The sequence below is a fragment of the Mauremys mutica genome, chromosome 10 (genome assembly GCF_020497125.1).
Source record: "Mauremys mutica isolate MM-2020 ecotype Southern chromosome 10, ASM2049712v1, whole genome shotgun sequence".
NCBI lineage: Eukaryota > Metazoa > Chordata > Testudines > Geoemydidae > Mauremys > Mauremys mutica.
In genome coordinates, this window is record NC_059081.1 from 70378852 (window position 1) to 70398842 (window position 19991).

The following is a 19991-nucleotide window of genomic DNA, read 5'->3' on the forward strand; positions in this document are numbered from 1 at the left end:
TTGATTCTTGGTACTGAAGTTCCTGTCCTACTGGCAGAGAGCAAAGCGGAATGATTCAGGTGTGAGGAACTGCCTTCTCTGTGGGATTAATCAGATGAGCTGAAGAAGCTTCACTTCTGTTTGTGTGCTTGTTTCTGCTAATATGGCTGCTGCATAGGCCGAGATAACTTGGCAGTGCCCGATACATCTCATTATATCAGTGTGCAGTGTTGATGTTGAAAAAGCAGTGCATTTCTCTGGCATGATCTATGGTGAATCAGACCCCACCAGTGGAGCAGGGGAGGTCTTGTGGTTAAGGCATTGGACTAGAACTTGGAAGGCTTGGATTCAGTTCCCCAGACTTGTAGAACCTTGGGTAAATCACAGGGCTTGTCTACACAGAACACTCCAGAAGACTGGGTTTTTTAAAAAATCGCTTCTAAAGTGGATTAGTTGAAATGCCTGAGGGGGTGCTCTTATTCAGAATAAAGCGTTCTGAATTTGATTTAGTTTAACTCACTTTGAAGTGAATTAAAATGAATTAGACTAAATTGAGGAAAGATCACTTTAATTCCAAATAAGGGCATCCACACATGGTTCAATGCAGTTTAACAAATCTCTTTTAAATTCATACCTTTAGTTAATTCAGATTAACATTCCTGAATGTCCCAGGAAGACAAGCCCTCTATCTCCCTTGTGCCTCTGTTTCCCCATCTCTAAAGTGGAGACAGCAGCCCCCTCCCTTCCAGGCATGCTGTGAAGGATAAACTCATTTATGATTGTGCTGTGTTCAGAAACTATGGTCACGGAGGCAGCTAAGTAGGACAGTGGTATTTCTATGGGATTGGTTTTTTGCCTGTTTTACTCAGTTTTACCCTCAAAAACCCAAGAGGAGCAGCAAAGACTTAACATCAAGAGGCAAATCAAATCTGACATTATCAGTGGCTGCATGCTGACATTCTGAACACAGAGGGGATTCAGATTCCAGATTTTCCAGAACTGAGTTTCACTCCCTAGTGAAGCAGCAAAGAATCCTGTGGCACCTTATAGACTAACAGATGTTTTGCAGCATGGGCTTTCGTGGGTGAATACCCACTTCTTCGGATGCATCCGAAGAAGTGGGTATTCACCCACGAAAGCTCATGCTGCAAAACGTCTGTTAGTCTATAAGGTGCCACAGGATTCTTTGCTGCTTCTACAGAACCAGACTAACACGGCTACCCCTCTGATACTCCCTAGTGAGATACAGGTCCCCACCACTGTAGCTTCCAGCCCCCCAACAAATTATGGGTGAGATAAAGTCCAAGATTAACTATGGTTCAGAGAAAGTCTTTAATAAGTTAAAACTGTGTGTTTGTGACAAGGACACGGTGTCTTTAAAGGATCCCTTCTCCTTCCCTACTGCACAGGACTGCTCTCTGCCTAAACGAACATGCTGTACACAAACACACCCATGTTGTATCAGCAATAGTACATGCCGGATAACATCACAGGTAACTCGTCTGGATTCAAACGCGCCCCAGAATCTTTTCTGGAAGATCTGGAAGTGCTAGTCTTGGAAGTTAGGCTGGACTAAAAAGACACTAGGCACAATAAAGCATCACTGGCTTTCCACTGGGTCTGAAAACCTGCCATTTGCCTTCATCGGGAAAGTGCACTGAACCTAGAGGCCTGGACTAGGAGGCGACCAAAGGGCTCTGCTCAGTAGCGAGTGACCTTGCCAGGAAACAGGGGGCCCGGCCCAGTTTTTAGAGGCATGCTTGGCTTTCTCCAGTGAAGCAAGACGTGTAAATCCTGGGCTGTGAAACTCACTGATAGTATCTCAGGGTGAAATGGGACTAAATAATAGTGCTCCTGAGAAAACAAGAGAACCACTCACCCCAGCCCAAATTGCAACATCCACCCACCCACCCACAGCTAAAAGGATTCAGCTACCATTCAGAAGATTAAGGAGAAGGCTTAGCCCTGTCTATGGATGGGAAGTAGATGTACCACCCCAGAAAGGAATTTTGCTTCCCTACTGCTCTGAAGGGTGGGGAGAGAAGAGGTAAATAGGAACCATCCCTCTCAACTTCCAAGCCTACCGATACATGAAAAATGACCCACATGCACAACACCTGTGTTTTGTTGCACGTCACACCATCATGTACAGACTCTACTGGTTCTTAACTATAAAAGCTGCTGGGCAAGGTGGCACGTTTCTTTTTCACAGGTCAAGGAAGAACCAGTAACACCCAAAGGGCTGAAAAAAAAATTCGGTCATGAATGAGCAGTGAATCCTCCCAAATGAAAATAGCAGCATATTCCCCACCCATCTGGAACCTAGGTTAGGACAAAAGTTCTAAGATGTAGCATCACCGACATCTATAGAAGTGCAAGGTGTTATCGCATCAGACCTATTTGCCCTGCTCATGTTCACCATCAGCTCTGCTGAGCTGGCTTTTTAAAACCAAAATCTGAAACATATTCGCTTTCTCCAAACGAACACCGAACTTTCTTTGTCACACATGGAACTGCCCTCTTCTAAGGCCTGATTACTCCCTTCCAGGATTTCTTTTTTCCTATCCACTATTCTCCCATACAAATTCTTCAGTCACACAGTGCAGTGCTTTAACAAACAAAGCCAACCCGGCATGCAGACAGCGGTTCCATGACTCCACAGAAATGAGAAATATTCACTCAAAGGGCCTCAAGGCCTCATCTCTTCAGTAATGATTCCCTCTCAAACTCACATGAGCAGTTGCCCACTGCCTCCCCTTATTTCTAGTCTATACATAGGGCATCTGATTTTCGGTTGTAACTAACACCAACAAAACACTGTGACACACACGAAAAATAATTGTTTACGTAACATAGACCGGGCAAACCCCGGACCTAGTTACTTGTATGTAAGGGCTTATCTACACAAAGCAGTAATGCTGACTATGGACTATGATTTCTAAAGCACATCACTGTGTTGTGCTTCAATAGGTCTCTGTAGACCAGAGGTTCTCAAACTGGGGGTTGTGACCCCTTAATGGGTCGTGAGGTTATTACCTGGGGATCACGAGCCATCAGCCTCCACCCCAGAATTCCCTATCTATGCTCTGTCTCCCTAAGTAGATTTACTGAGGCAATGCAAGACTTATGAGCAATGCTCCCCCCACACACTTTGGGGTGTGCACTAGGGGTGCGACTACAAAGCAAAAAAGAACCCCCCCATGGCAGTGAATCTCAGAGCCTGGCTCTACAGACTTGGACTCACAGGGGTCCCACTATGGCACTAAAAATAACCACGGTAGATGTATTCATGGATTCAGCGTAGATGTATCCCACAGTATTCTTGCCAGCAAGTTAAAGAAGTATGGGCTGGATGAATGGACTATAAGGTGGGTAGTGATCAATTGCTCCATGTCTAGTTGGCAGCCGGTATCAAGCGGAGTGCCCCAAGGGTCGGTTCTGGGGCCGGTTTTGTTTAATATCTTCATTAATGATCTGGAGGATGGCGTGGACTGCACCCTCAGCAAGTTCGCAGATGACACTAAACTGGGAGGAGTGGTAGATACGCTGAGGGTAGGGATAGGATAGGTAGGGTAGGGTAGATATGCTGAAGGCAGGAATAGGATAGGTAGGGTAGGGTAGATACACTGAGGGCAAGGATAGGATACAAAGGGACCTAGACACATTCTTGGAGCCCACGTTTGTTCAATTTTGTTCCATAATTTCAAATATGAATTGGAAAAATACGTGCTTAGAGTGAAACTTCCCTCACCCGCCCACACAATGAGAGTTCCTGGTGGATTCTCCATCCTTTGAAGCTTTTAAAACAAAATTGGATGTCTTTTGAAAGATGTGTTCTAGCTCAACTGCAAGTTACAGGCTTGATGCAGGATTTCCTGGGTGAAATTCTACGGCCTTTGTTAAGTAATCGTCCCACTAGGTCTTAAAATCTATGAGTCTGTGTGTGACATCATGATTCCTTTGTTGACAACGGGTCGTGTCAGAAACACACCATTAGAAGTCCATTGCAGAATCCAGGGAGGGCAGAAGCCGTCTGGGGATGCCAGTCTTATTGAAGAAACATACTGGGCCTCTTCCGTGGCAAGACAAAAAGAAAGTCACAGGCAGAGCAATTGGAGCTTCCACCTTGAAAGACTCTTGAAAGAGACGTCCCAGAACTGGATCAAAGAATCTGAGCTGGACAGTTCCTAGCCTAGTGGAAAGGTTATTGCAATAATTGTCTCTGTAAGAGGATGGGGGATAAAGGATTACATAGGTGAAAATGAAGAGGTGGGAAACAGAAGAACTTCTGTAATGGGGAAACAGTAGCTCAAAGCAGTGGTTAGACAGGCATTTATATGGAATAAAAAGTTAGCCAAAACTTTTATGGAGTGTTATAAAACCCTAAGGCTGTGAGCTAGTGTAAGAACAGACCAGCTGCACAATAATGCTGGAAAGGGTGTGTGTATGTGTGTGTGTAAATTGTACGAAGATTTTTTATTTTTTAAATTTGAAACGTTTTGACCAGCTCTGTAGCTGGTCAAAAAAAAAAAAAAAATCTGCAAAAGTTTTGTCTACATTTTTTCCCCTCTTTATTTTTTTCAATTTCATAACATCCAAATTTGAAATTGTCAAAGTTTCAGACTAGAACAATTTCAACCGCCTCTACCAAACAACAGGTCAGTCACTGGTTGGGTCTCTGGCCTGTGCTATGCAGGAGGTCAGGGCATAATAGGCCTGTCCTAAGGCGCTGCACAAACAGAATGAAAAAGACCCCCTTGTGCACATCAGATTCTTTGTGGCAGATCCTCATTTAGTGTAAATTGGCAGAGTGCCACTGTTGTTCCTGTGTCTTGTCCAGTAGGGAACAATTTCTACTTGCCATGGGACACCTCTCCAAGCCAAATGCGAGAGGAAAATGAAATTCAGAAATATGATGTAGCCGCTATCCAAATAGTTCAATTTAAACTTCACCTATAGAGTAAAGGAACCTAGATGCAGCCCCTAACCTGCACCGTGCAGCCAGCCTGTCAAGGGGACAAATAATGACTTTTCTCATTAGGGTTGCCAAGACACCATATTTTCAGGTTTTAGAGTGGTAGCCGTGTTAGTCTGTATCAGCAAAAACAAGGAGGAGTCCTTGTGGCACCTTAGAGACTAACACATTTATTTGGGCATAAGCTTTCGTGTAGGATTCCAGGTCACCGCAGAAATATGAAAGCTTATGCCCAAATAAATGTGTTAGTCTCTAAGGTGCCACAAGGACTCCTCCTTGTTTTAACACATTTTCAGTGTACCACAAGGAGAGCATTTGCCAGCACAACAGCCTGTTGCTAAGGGTAGGTCTACACTTACCTGCCGAGTCGATGGGCGGCATTCGACTTCTCGGAGTTCGAACTATCGCGTCTAATCTAGACGCGATAATTCGAACTCTGAATGCGCTCCCGTCGACTCCGGAACTCCACCACCGCGAATGGCGGTGGCGGAGTCGACGGGGGAGCCACGGACTTCGTTCCCGCAGCGTCTGGACGGGTGAGTAGCCCGAACTAAGGTACTTCGACTTCAGCTAGGCTATTAGCGTAGCTGAAGTCGCGTACCTTAGTTCGACCCCGCCCCCCCTTAGTGTAGACCAGGCCTAAGTAATTATCTGTAGGTTACAGTATTGTGCAGATTAGGTTTAACTGCCCTCTTCTGATCTCCATTCAATAGGTGATCACTCTATTTGGAAGCGTGTTTGCTGGGATCCAGGCAGGTTTCCTAACTGACATAGGGATGCTGACAGTACTTGTCATCTTCTGCTACCAATAAAAAGGTAGAAAAATATCTAACTGGTGGGCAGATGACTGGGGAATGGCAGGTGTACAGTCCACTGACCTAGAGAGAATTTCAGCCTCTCTCCTCAATACTGTAGGTATGCACAGCTCAGTTTGCACTTTGGAGGGCCTGCAGCCCTTAGAGAGCGTTACAATGGAGTTGACCCACAAAAGATATAATGAGTATATGGTATCTGGGTTGCAACAGGACTGTCTAAACACTCCCTGCTCAGAGTTTCCTCTGGCTTCCTGGATAATGGAAGAGACCCTTCCACCTCTCCTCTGGGTACAGGAGCAAAGGGAAGCTGGGTGCCCTGTCCCAATGCCCAAGGGCTCTTTAGAAAAATCAATCAGTAGCATGAGCACCTTCAAGACTGCATGGCACATACCAAAAGCTACGCCATACTCCTGCAATAGCTTTGCATTGAGATGCAAAATCCATACTGAAGACTGGTGGCACCTTCCTCGCTAATAAGATGGAGGACTAAAGGAATGAATTAGAGCTATACTCAGTGGGTTGCAGGTTCCCCACTATGGCATGTGGGGACAATGTGGATTTAATTTAGACTAAAGCATGTACACTGAGGAGGAATATAAGCCTTCCATGCAAATGCTCATGTCAAAAATAACCTGAACTTCATCAACATTGTTGCTTTATGCTTTTAAACAGACAGCATGTCAGCAGAGGAAGCAATCCCACCTATACACACCCACAGTGTGGGTGATGTATCAGCTTGTGAAGCACCAGAGAATTCTGTCAACTGAACTATGTTCTATACTGGAGCCCCTTGGGCCCGGTCTACACTGGGCGGGGGTCGGGGGGAGGAATCAATCCAAGATACGTAACTTCAGCTACGAGAATAGCGTAGCTGAAGTCAATGTATCTTAGATCGACTTAGATCGACTTACTTCGTGTCCTCGCAGCGCGGGATCGACGGCCGCCGCTCCCTCGTCGACTCTGCTTCCGCCTCTCGCCCTGGTGGAGTTCCAGAGTCAACGGGGAGTGCGTGCGGGGATCGATGTATCACGTCTAGACGAGACGCTATACATCGATCCCCAATAGATCAATCACTACCCACCAATCCGGCGGGTAGCGTAGACATACCCTTGGACGGCAGGCATGCTAGGGGAAGATCAGTAGTATTAGAAGTGTGTAAATCATCAGCAATGCCACCCATGGGATAAAATACTGAGAAGCTCACTGAGTAGAGAATCCATTAATTTATGACATGCTTTATTCCCTTCTTTTCTGTGCCATCGAGGAGAGGAGTAATTTGCCAGCATGGGAAGTCTGCCGTTTATGGAGGACAGCTGGAGAGGCAAACACAAGTAGATTGGTTTGCCAAATAAATCAGTTTAAAGTCTTTTCCTGCACAAATGAATTGGGCTCACTGGGTATCATGTGTCATATTAAATATCATAAAACATGCTTATTGGAAAAACAAATCCTTTGGTTTTCTTGACTCCATCTATCACAGCTGATCCCCCGGCAGGGGTTTTCTAAGGCTGTAGCAACACACAGCTTCAGAGACCACAAAGGGATGGGGGAAGAAAACGGAGTGAAGAAGATACTGAATTGAACAAGCGTTTTAGAGGAAGCTTGTATCAGCAGATCGGCATCCGCACCCAACTCACCCAGTCCCAATGGCCTTTCCTGTTTTGCAACCTCCTTCCTGTTGAGGGAAAGGACGATTGGTGGGGAATGCACTGGACTGAGGCACAAATTCCGTGGTCCGGTCCCAACTCTGTCACAGACACCTGGTGTGACTTTGGCCACTTACTCTCTTTGCCTCAGTGCCTCATATGTAAAATGAGGATAATAAAGCTCCCTTTTCCCCCCACCCTTTACCTGCCTTGTCTATTAGACTGTAAACTCTCCTTTACCATGTGTTTATACAGCACTCTTCACCATCAGGCCCTGATCTGGATTGGGACCCCTAGCAGCTACTGCAGTCATACTAATACAGACAGTCCTTGGACTGATGACACAATTGGTTCATGAGAACCGCGTCATAAGTTGAAAACGTTGTAACTTGAATCCCATAGGAAGACTATGGGATGGAGCGTCGTAAAGTCAGAACGGGACGTCAGTTTACAAATAAGAGATCCAGATGATCTACTGTCCAATGCAAGAGCTGCAACAGCACTAAACCCTCCACTTCCAGGCTGGGTGAAACCTCGCTGTTCATGGCAAGTGCACTCACACATACTACATCAGCTTATTCCCTTTAACTGGCTGAACACTGCAATTGACGAGAATTTGATTCTCCCAGATGGGCACTTCAGAGAAAGAGGCACGTGTCATTTTACTCCTCTCTTCCCAGACGCCTAAGGAAAGATCAGCAGCGAGCAAGCTGGATGGACTTGTGAGCATATGCAACTGTATCAAATCAGCACCCACAACAGATTCAGGGCTGCTTGTCAGTGAGTCACTTAGCCCAGGCCCTGGGATTTCAAGACGGACAGAGCCATCACTTAGGTCAGGGCTGAGACAGAATCCAAAACTTATCAGTGGCACATTTTAAACAAGTGAGATGTTATATGATTAAAATATGGCCATGTAGATCATTGTTGCTACCACTGTTAGGCAACTGCTACAAAACGTGTACAAACTATGTCATGTAGGGTGTGAATGGAAAAGTTAGGGTTTACTGAACACAAATAGGATAATCACATTCATGTATCATTTCTGTATCTGGAGTTATGAATATTGACTATGTACCCGCATTTCAAATGTGTTTGCTCCTGGGTAACACCCACAAGGTATTTACATCCACTCTAGCCAGCTCACCATGTTGGGAATGTTTAAGCTGACGACCCATCAACGAACACAATAGGCCATGGAAGAAGCCTATCCCCAGCTAATGAACTTTCCGGATGGATGTTCTAGCTAGAATATGGGTAATGGCCCCTGCTATGACACATGGAAGCATGCAAGGGCATGTGACTAGATCATGTGGTACTAAACTCCACCTTGTGCCTGTACTTTTCCACAAACTATGTTGAGGGCTTTTTTGGGACAATGACTTTCCCTCCACATGGCAGAAGCTATAAAAGGTCCTGGAAACATCTCCATTTTGCCTCTTTCCTGCTCAAACCTCTGGATTATGGATTCATACTAATGGAAGCATTCTAACCAAGGGACAGAGGTCCTTCCAATGATTTGGAAGCAACTAGAGATTTAACAAGCCAGCAGTTTATTCCATCTCTGTTCCAAAGCTGATCCAAGAACTGCATGTATTTGATTCCTTTAACCAATTTTAATTCTCACCTTTCCTTCTTTCTTTTTATAAATACACCTTTAGATTTTAGATACTAAGAGATTGGCAACAGTGTGATTTCTGGGTAAGATCTGAGTTATGTATTGACCTGGATGTGTGGCGGGTCCTTTGGGATCAGAAGAACCCTTTGGTTTGATGAAATTGGCTTTCAATAACCACTCATTTTCAAGACTAGTGTCTGGTGTTGAATCCAGGACTGGGATCCCTAAGGAGGCTGCACTTCTGTCTTCTTCTTAGCCAGTGTGGTGAGACGGAAGTTTACTTTTGTTGCTGGTTCGGTCCATCTTAGGGAAGAATAACCACCAGTTTTGGGCTGGTCAGCAACTTGTCCTGAATTTGGTATTCTCAGTTGTGACCCACCGAGGCATGGTGACAACAATTCCGTTTCTACAGTTATATTTCTTTGCTTACCAATCATGCCATTTTCCATTTGGCAAGGTCTGACTTATTCTAACCACTCCCATGCCAAACACGTTAGAAATTAACTGAACTGCAAGGGCATAGGGGCAGGGGGCATTGCCCCCTGAAACTGCAAGCCTCGGGCAGGTGTAGAATTTGCCCCTCCCCCCACATGCAGCCCCATTGACCTGACTGGAGCTGCCCTCCTCCCCCCAAACATAGAAGTCAAATTACACCTAGTGCAATGGTCTTCTTTTTGTTGGTTTAACTTTTATTTACATAACACTTTGCCCTATTGATCTCTCATATTTTTGACCTCCAGCATAAATCACAAAAATCAGAAAAGCTCTAAAAACACCAGAGCATTAGTTCTGCTGCTGAAGAAGCCACAGAGGGGGCAGAAGAGATTAGTGTGTCTCCAGAGTCCCCGGTATAGATAGTGTCTATTCTTTAATAAAACATTTTGAAGAGTGGTGGATTACAATAAAAACGAATTCTCCAGAACCTGCACAATTTTCCACAATTGGTTGTTTACAGTTCGAAAATAAATTTATTAGGCCTCAAATCTGACAAAGTCTTTGCTGTGACAGAATTGTTGGAGAAATATTTCCAAAATGAGATTTTTTCCCCTCCCAGCTCTTTCAGTATCACTTTTCTGCCACAGTTGAGTTTTCCCCTTGTACATACCAGAAAAGGGCTAAGAGTATGTCCATCTTGAATCAGACACCTGCAAAGGCTCTGGTACAGCAAGCAGCTTGCTAAAATTGTTATGGTTTTCTTTTTGGGGGGTGGGGAATGATGAATGTCTGCAGACATCACCAAATTCTTTGCCACTGCTGAGACAAGGTGGCCTTCATCTCTAAGTAGGGTTGCCAGGCGTCTGGTTTTCGACTGGAATGCCCGGTTGAAAAGGGACCCAGGCAGCTTCTAACCGGGCTGTTAAAAGTCTGGACAGTGGCACAGCAAGGCAGGCACCCCCGGGAAGCCGCCAGCATGTCCCTCTGGCTCCTAGGCACAGGGGCAGCCATGGGAGCTCTGCGTACTGCCCCCACTCCGAGCGCCGGCTCCACAGCTCCCATTGGCCGGGAACTGTGGCCAATGGGAGCTGTGGGGACAGTGCCTAGAAGCAGGGGCAGCGCATGGAGCTACATGGCCGTCCCTGCGCCTAGGAGCCAGAGGACATTTCACCGCTTCCAGGAGCTGCCTGAGGTAAGCACTGCCTGGAGCTCACACCCCAAATCTCCTCCCGCACCCCAACCTATTGCCCCAGCACTGAGCCCCCTCCCACACCCAAACTCCCCCCCAGAACCCACACTCCACATCCCCTCCCACACCCCAACTCCCTGCCCCAGCTCTGAGTGCCTTCCTGTACCCCAAACCCCTCATCCCTGGCCTCACCCCAGAGCCTGCACCCCCAGCCAGAGGCCTCGCCCTCCCTCCACTGTACCCCAACCCTCTGCCCCAGCCCCATGAAAATGAGTGAGTGAGTGAGGGTGGGGGAGAGCAAGCGACAGAGGGAGGGAGGATGGCGGGAGCATGGGGTGGGGCCTCAGGGCAGAGGTAGGGCATGGGTATTCGGTTTTCGGCAAATAGAAAGTTGGCAACCCTATCTCTAAGACAAGTAGGACAGGCTTGGTAATGGACTTCTTACAGAAGGCAGTGGGGTGAAGAGCAAAGGGAGATGCCCGAGCCGATGCCAACAGAGGTGATGGTTGTACAGTTGGTGGCAAAGGCTCAGAGTGGGGCTTGTTCCAACTGCAGCCTGAGCAGAAAATTAAACTATTAAAATTAACAGCAGTGGGCTATGAACTCCTCATACCCTGTAGTTAGATGGGAACTCCCAGGAGACCTGCACATCCATGAGAGAGCCAGGAAGATGCCGCATTTCCGATGGGAGCCCCTGGGTAAGGCTTGCCAGAGCTACCACTCTTCTAACAACGGAGGGCTGAATGGAACCATGGGTGCTGTTCCTTAGTCAGCCAGACACAAAGCACTTCTAATCCTCTGCCCTCACTCTTCCAGCTCCCATTGGAGGATCCCAAAGTGCTTTCTCAGCACGAAACCATTAAGGCACAATGGCCCTGTGAGCTCTTCAGAAGCTGTAAGCCACATTTTACAGGAAAAATAAAGGTAGAGACCTCAAGGCCAAAGTCTTCATAAAAGCCTCTGTCTTGAGACACCTAAGGTTTTTGGAGGGGATGAGAATCCACAACTCCAATAAGCAGTGACGAAACCATGGGTGCGCAGCCTCCAAACATGGAGGACCCCCAAATGAGTGCATCCTGGGCACGCAGTGGGTCAGTGGCAGCAGAAGCAGGACTAGAGCTCAGCTCTCTCCCAACTTCAAGTCCATGACCCCTCCCTGCAAGCATGACCACCCCCGGCATGTCCTGAGCACCTCCCTGAACCCACAAACTGGCCCTGCTGTTCTCAGGTCTGAGCCACAGCCAGTTCAAAAATCCTGCTAATGCAACGTTACGGCAGAACACTCAGGGGTGCACACCACAGTGCCCCAATGCAGTGGGGGCACAGATACAGCGTCTCTCTGCAACAACACAGTCTCTCTGCCCAGAGGAAGACCAAAAATAGACAGTGACTCCATCCTCCCATCCCAGCCTCTCCAAAGCGAAACACTTCCCAGGATGCCACATCAAAGGCTGATCTGACTGTATAGCAGCCCAGATCAATTATCTCTTTGCTATGAAATAAATCATGTTGATGGAGGCAGTACAGAACAAGTCCCACCCTTACCGAGCTCAAATGCAGAGATTTTCTGCAGCCTGATGCAACAGAAATATTTAAAACTTACATGATTGTACTGAATAAAATATTCCAATTGACAATATCTTCTTGTTATAGCTAAGTACCTACAGTGCGTCCATCACCATATGTGAGTGCTGTCCAGAGCTGTCTATCAAACACAGACAGCACACACAGGGCTGCCCAGAGGATTCCGGGGGCCGGGGTCTTTGGCAGCAGGGGGCCCTTCCGTTCCGGGACCCCCCACCAAAGTGCCCCGAAGACCCGCGGCGGGGGCCCCCCGCCACCGAATTACCGCCGAAGCGGGACCCGCCGCCGAAGCGCAGCCTGGTCTTCGGCAGCGGGGGGCCCCCCGCCGCGGGTCTTCGGGGCACTTCGGTGGCGGGTCCCGGAACGGAAGGGCCCCATGCCGCCGAATTACCGCCAAAGACCGGGCTGCGCTTCGGCGGCGGGTCCCGCTCCGTCTTCGGCGGTAATTCGCCAGGGGGGGGTCCTTCCGCTCCGGGGCGGAAGGACCCCCCGCCGGCGAAGACCAGGAGCGAAGAAGCTCCTGCGCCCGGTCCCGCAAGAGTTTTCCGGGCCCCCCGGAGCGAGTGAGGGACCCCGCTCCAGGGGCCCTGAAAAACTCTCGTGGGGGCCCCTGTGGGGCTCGGGGCCTGGGGCAAATTGCCCCTCTTGCCCCCCCTGGGCGGCCCTGCGCACACAACTGTACTTTTCTCCCCTACCCCGCTCCAGGAGTTTGGAAAACTAAGCAGAAGCATCAAGATTCACATTTCATTTTGTGCCCAGTGAAAAGTACTAGAGCTCCCACAATGTCGTAACGGTTCCAAAGATACATAATACATCCACCCATGACCTACATCTTTCTTTCAGTTCTCCTTGTGTAAGTCTGCATGTTTCTGTGATGCGGAAACAGGATGTAGTTTGTCTTGAACCAGCCCCTTTACAATACCATGGTATTTCAGCCAAGCCCAGGCCAACCAAAACAAACCCCAGGACCAGAGCTAGATGAAAATAAAAAACTTTTATTTTTTCCCGTACAGGAAATTTTGACTCTTCATTGAAAACCCAAAACTGAAACATTGTTTGGCTTGTAGCTGAATATTTATTTTTGGGGGTGGGGGAAGGGGAGGGAATTTTCCAATTAAAAATCAGAAAACTGAGGATAGCAGCCATTTTCTGTGACAATTTTCAATTAGTTAAAAGCACAATTTTCCACCATATATTTTTTTTTATGGGAAAATTTTGACCAGCCCGACCTAGGATGTACTCAGTGGGATCACAAACCACCTTGCAGATTCTACATTGAAAATGGACACCAGAACAACTCTCTCAAATTCCCAGACAGAAAAAGTTACTTGTTTTTTAGAGTGTCCTACATTCGCTAAATACTACCCTACCTCAATCCCTCTGTCCGCTGGGTAGAACTACTAAGGCTTACACATGGAGATAAGTATCATTCAACTAAAATTAGGATAAAACTTATCACAATAGGGATTTTCCGAATCATTCAGCATTGGTCTAACTACTCCCCTTGACAGCAGTAGGAGTTTTACCTTTGAAATCAGTGGGCAGCAGAGATAGGCCAACACTGTGCATTTTTGAAACCCCCTCTTTAATATTTAGCATATTAAAGATGTCAAGACAGAGGAAGGTTATGGCTGAAAGTTTTGCTTCTTGCTCCCGTAAAACTGGGACCACAACTGAGACATCAAGTAAAAGCAGCAAAGAGTCTTGTGGCACCTTATAGACTAACAGACGTTTTGGAGCATGAGCTTTCGTGGGTGAATACCCACTTCGTCGGATGCATGAGACATCAAGGTTACCTGAGGAGCCTACATAGGATTAGATGTTTTACCACATGCATTCTTGCACTATTAGTCAAAGCAAAGAGCAAGAATAAAATGTTGGCCTAGGACTCCCTGGCTGAGATTCTCATCTTTCTCAAAAGCACAGGGATCCTCCACTAGCGTTCTCCATGATACCTTCCCTGCAACTCCAGGCATCAGGCAATGGTGAGTCTGGGTGCTTTCCATTTTATGTTTCTAAGCACTTGGCCACCTACAAGTATCTCCTCTTTCCCCATTGCATCCTCTGTATTTCCCAGGAGCAAAAGCAAACAGACAGGGGAGGAAGGAGTGAGATTTCTATCCTCATTCCTAGAAGCACTGCACCCGGAAAGTGAGATTTCTGGAGCCAACCCTCTGATGAATATCTAGATGGAGCAGATTCTCAAAACCAGACAGTCTCACGAACCTGCGTACAGGCCCGTTCCCCAAAGTGCTTAGTAATATTGATCCCCAAGGTCTTCTCCAACACAGAGCCAACAGGCTTCATCAAGAAGGAATGTTCCTACCTGGGCAGCACCTCCTCCCACAAGCTACTCTCACAAGCACTGACTAAGTCACAGAACAGCGACGATTATAAAAGGGCCTCAGACTCCTCCTCTTCCCAGAAGTCTTTGCTCAGAGTTTGACAAGTGAGCTTGCCTTCCCCCACTCAGGGTGGGGATGCTAGCCTGCTCTGCCTCAACCTCCCAAATCCATCCTCTAAGCAAGGACAAATCTCCCATGGCCCGTTTCCTCCGACCACTAAAGCTTAATAGTAATGAGTTAAAAGCACAGCCCTGAGCCACTCTGCTCTCCTGGCCTCAACGAACAAACAGGGAGCATCAATCCAGCTTCCTAGGAAGCATGGTCTGTCCTGCCCTAAGACTGCTCCCTCCTCTCCAGTGGCAGCTCATTCTGGCACAAATTGCATTCAGGACTGTGACGCCGTCTGGGTCAGAAGAAGATAAAATGCTGCCTAGCAGATCCCTGAACACCATCAAGCCAGGAAGCCCTCCCAGTCCCAGCACAGGAGTCTCATTGAGTTGCTGACACTCACCCATGAGGTAGCGCTTCACTTTCAGGTATCCTACAATCAGCCGGAGGACGGAAAGCTTATCGAGCCTGGCCTGGACATCCTCAGGGAAGGGCAGCAAGCTCGTCAGTTTGTTCAGCTCCTGATTGAGGCGGTCCCGGTGCCGCTTGGAGGGGTTTGACAGGACGCCCTCAGGAGGTGGTGGCTTCGGGCTAACAGAGGGAAAGAAAAATGCAAATAAGAAGGGAACTATCAGCGTAAACCTGGCACAAGTCACATCCCCCTCTGCTAGGCCCTTCCCAAACTCCATCTGTGCACCACTGTCATCTTAATCATCATCAAATAGTCGCCTGCATGTTCTTTGTCCACTTGTTTAAGAGAGCCCCAAGAAAACTGCATCTAGCAAGAGAAAGGCAGCATTAGTCAGTGGCTATAACATTAGCCAGTGGCTTGACCCAAGAGCCCTACCTGAGTTCTATTCCTGGCTCTGCCACTGAGCTGTTCTGAGCCCTTGGGTAAGTCACTTAAAAAAAACAAAACAAGAAAACTGGCAGGTTGTTTTCAATGGTGGGTTACAGGCATGCAGCCGCATGTCATTAAAGAGGTCTAGGTGGGCACCAGCATGGGTGGTGAAGGGACCAATCTCCCAAAGACAGGCTTCAGGAGGACTCCCCATTCAAGATTACATGGTCATCACCTGCTCACTACAGTCACCAAGAGCAAGCAGAATGACCAGAGGCACTTGCATTTGAACTCCACGTAAGCTCTGTTCACATCAAAGCTCACTCAGCGATTGTTAGTAGCACTAGAAGGAAATCCTGTACTCTGGAGCTGGAGAGCTGCGCTTAGAAAATTAACACCCTTTCCTTAATACTCTTCCACTTCTTTCCCAGGAAGTGATGGGAGAGATCCACAAAGATGCATACAAGGCTACTCAGCACTTGATACTGCATTATGTGATCCAGCTATCCATGCTCAATAGCAGCTCTCACCCCAACACATCAACACTGAAGCAGCACTTGTGCAGCAAGGTGCTACTCAGTATGAGTGGAAGTATTATGGTCAAAGTATTTCCCAGTATTTTCAGCTCACACAATGTGATTTTTAAGCCAGACAGCAATGATACAAGAGGCTCTCCTCAGAAATAATGAGAATTGAGTATGCTGAGGCAGTGGGAGGCTTTTGGTGAGTTGCCAGTCAGGTACAAGAGTGGAGGATCTCTTGTAGCATCCAGATGAACATTGAGAGTGGTCTGTGGAGGACTCTATGGTACCTACTCACCAACGATGCAGGAAAGTGTCAGAAAGAGGGAGCTAAATTTAGGTTACTAGGAAGAAGGCTTAAATTAAACAGCCTCTACAATAGCTTCCTCTTTAATGCTCCTGGCTCAACACACAAGGAACTCCCAAGGTCTCCATGGATGAGAAGATGTTGTAAAGAGGCACAGGTTGTTCATTAGACACTGGGGAAATCATAGGGAAAGGGATAGTCTGTACAGAATAGCTGGGGTTCCACCTTAACCAGACTACTTACCCATAAAGTAAATAATGTATACCAGGGAAATTCCCAGCTGCTCAGATCTGAAGCTTTACAACCTTACCCTTCTGTCTCACCTTGTCCTGACCAGACCACCTGTCTTGGTGGTGGAAGGACAGTTCAGTCCTACGTCACTTCCCTGCTTGTCCTCTTTGCTGAGGCTGCCTTGGCAGTGGCATCTGTAAAGCGCACACACATACACTGTGTAGCTGGAGCGAGACCAGCTCCTGTCCGAAAGGCAGCTGTTACCTAGTGACTGTCAGTTACTGCCAGCCTGTGCTGGTTTCATACAGCAACCTGGGGGACGATATCCTAGCTCATTACCCATCCTATTACCCAATCAGTCCTCTTGGATCTGGTTCCTCCAGCGAGCTCACACACAGTAATGCGATTCAAAGCAGTATTTAATCCAGCTGTAATGCAAAGGATAACTATTTCTCCTCAAGGGAGCCTCCTCCAGACATTCACCACGCTCACACATCATACAGCTGACATTTTTGTCAACTGCTATTTCTTTGGGTAGGTCTATACTTACCGCGCGGGTCGACGCGGAGAGTTCGACTTCTCGGAGTTCGAACTATCGCGTCTAATCAAGACACGATAGTTCGAACTCCCCACGCGCTCCGGTCGACTCCGGAACTCCACCACCGCGAACGGCGGTGGCGGAGTTGACCTTGGAGCCGCGGACTTCGATCCCACGGCGTCTGGACGGGTGAGTAGTTCGAACTAGGGTACTTCGAGTTCAGCTACGCTATTCGCGTAGCTGAACTTGCGTACCTTAGTTCGACCCCCCCCCCCCATTAGTGTAGACCAGGCCTTTCAAACCAACAACAACTTGTGTCCAAAACCAATCTGGTTTGCCAGTGCCCAGCTCCATGAGCAGTGCTTTTCATCAGGGCTAAGTAGGCATAATATGCAACCATTGTGATCTGACAATGTTTGCCACCTGCTTAGCACTAGTGCAAACGACAGCAAAGTGCTGGCAAACAGAGATTCAAGCCCTCATGGTGCCGAATGTTCTAAAAACTTGGCCTAGTGGATAAAGCACTGGCCTGGAATTCAGGTGTCCCAGCTCTGCTCCTGGCCTGCTGGGTGACCTCAGGCTAGTTGCTTGGCCCACCTCTCTGTGCCTCAGTTTCCCAGATGCAAAATAATGATACTGACCTCCTTTGTCAAGTGCTTTGAGATCTACAGATGAAAAGCACTTTATAAGGGCTGAGTATTATTTCAAATTGCCTCGTTTAACTCAAAGTTGTGTAACGTAACTTCTTTCTGGAAGAAATGAAATCCTAATTCCTACCAGAAAATGTTGACCATATAGACGGTTCACAATACCAAGTTACACTAACGTGCTCCGCAATCCACTCCTGCCTCTCCCCACGCATGCTGGCCTTAACATTGCATAAAAGCACTGCCATGTGACACTGGTAAAAAACCACTGAAAGTCACTTTCTTCACACATTGAACAAGGGTCTCTGTTAGAATCAGGAAGCCAGGATCATCCTTAAAGCTACTCTGCCCCTGCTTTACTGTAGCACTTCTCTTAGAACGTTCCCTAGCCGTGCCAGCCTGGCTTTAAAGAGAACAGTACAATTATGCTCATAAGCACTTCCAGCTCCCAGCATGAGAAATGAAGAAGTCCCTTCACATCCAAACTAGACAGCCTACTTCTCCCATTTTAAGGTGGTTCAGTGGAGTTCCTAGAGCAAGTTCTTCCACACTAGAACTTGAGATTTTTCTTCTGCAGGGCTAATACATTAAAAATTGGTCTGTCTAGGTCCTGTGTCCCAATGAAGACCATGAGACCCCCTACTATCCCATTTCACTCTCTTTAATTCCCCATTCATAGGACCCAAACACACACAAACTGCAATCCTTCCTGCCAACAACTGCACAGGAGTACCCAGCAACACTGCTCCTTCATTGGCCAAAGGAGTTACTGCTGAGTAACAAGAGGCTCCCCACTTGGTGCTACAACAAATATTTTCCCAATAGTGGGTGCTATCGGGCGATTATCAACTAGCATCATAAACTGAACCACATGCATCGGAAGGCAGAGCATAGCAACTAAATGGGTCAGCTCTGTGAATTTGTTTACTTGTCGGAGCCATGACAAGACACAGCTATATTATATGTGTATGTTTTACAGTGCGAAACTCAGCAAACACACACTGGGCTGCGGCCCAAAGCAAGTTTCTCCCACCGGAATTTATGATGGAACTGTCAACAAACTTAGCGCCACCAACATAAACAGCATGGGTGTTGCTGGAAATAAAACTGTTCTCTAACAGGGCAAAGACAACTGGATTTGTTATACACTATCACACCACAGCATTCTACTTACATTTGCTACAGTATTCCTCTACACCGGTACTTCTCAAACTGGGGGTTGCAAGGTTATTGCATGGGGGGTCACGAGCTATCAGCGTCCACCCCAAATCCTGCTTTACCTCCAGCATTTATGATAGTGCTAAATATTTTAAAAGAGTTTTTAATTTATATGGGGGAGGGGGGGTGTCGCATTCATTGTGCGAAAGGGGTCACCAACCACTGCTCTACACTCAGCATGGGAAACACTGCAGGAAGCTTAACCATTGCAAGCTGGTGAACCTGCAATAGTGCCTGTGCTGTAAATTAATAACATCAGTTAGGGTTTTCTGTTTGGGGCAGCAATGTATATTGCATAGTTAAACAAAGAACTGAGAGGTAAGATAAGTAGATACATACTCATGACTTTGTCTTGCATATATGGGATGCCTATTAATAGCATTTCATATATTAATTATATTTACAAATGGTATTTAACCTATTCCCCACCCCCCAACAATTTGAATGAATTGACATTGGACCAAACAGCTCTGCTTTAACAGACATAATTTCCCTTCCTACTGCACTTTGCCCCACCTATGTCTCTCTGTCTTCCAGTCCTGGCACAGTCTGAGGAGGGACTGCCAAGTGCTTGGAATGCTCTGGGTCTGGGATATGGTCACATGTAGAGTTAGTTGCAGAACTTTTGACAGAACAGTTTTCCATCAGAAAATGTATCAATTTCAATGAATTTTTTGATGGGAAAAAGTCAAAATGAATCATTCTGATAATGTCAAATTGTTTCATTTCAAACTTTATTGTTTCAAGGCATTTCATTACTCCTTTTATATTATATTAAACTTAATTTTAATCTGATACGTATATAAAACATTTATACGATAATGTTTCAACACTAACCCAGTAGACATTTTGGAATGGTAAGTGCTTTGGAAATCTCAAGGATACAGCAGGGGAAACCTGATCCCCCATTTCCCCAAAACTTGTGCAATCATTTACACCCATGCAAAGTGAGCGAGAAGCACTCATCTTTCTGATCTGAAAGCCTTAGTGACTG

The 19991-nt window shown here is 46.9% G+C and overlaps 1 protein-coding gene across 1 annotated transcript in view; it reads right to left on the reverse strand.

Annotated features, from left to right (window-relative positions):
- Positions 1 to 19991, reverse strand: part of LOC123378183 (aryl hydrocarbon receptor-like) — a 134498-nt gene that overhangs the window by 113091 nt on the left and 1416 nt on the right. Inside the window, exon 2 of the mRNA XM_045031693.1 lies at positions 15098 to 15285. Within this exon, the coding sequence (XP_044887628.1) occupies positions 15098 to 15285 (188 nt within the window). The remainder of the gene's footprint in view (positions 1 to 15097; positions 15286 to 19991) is intronic.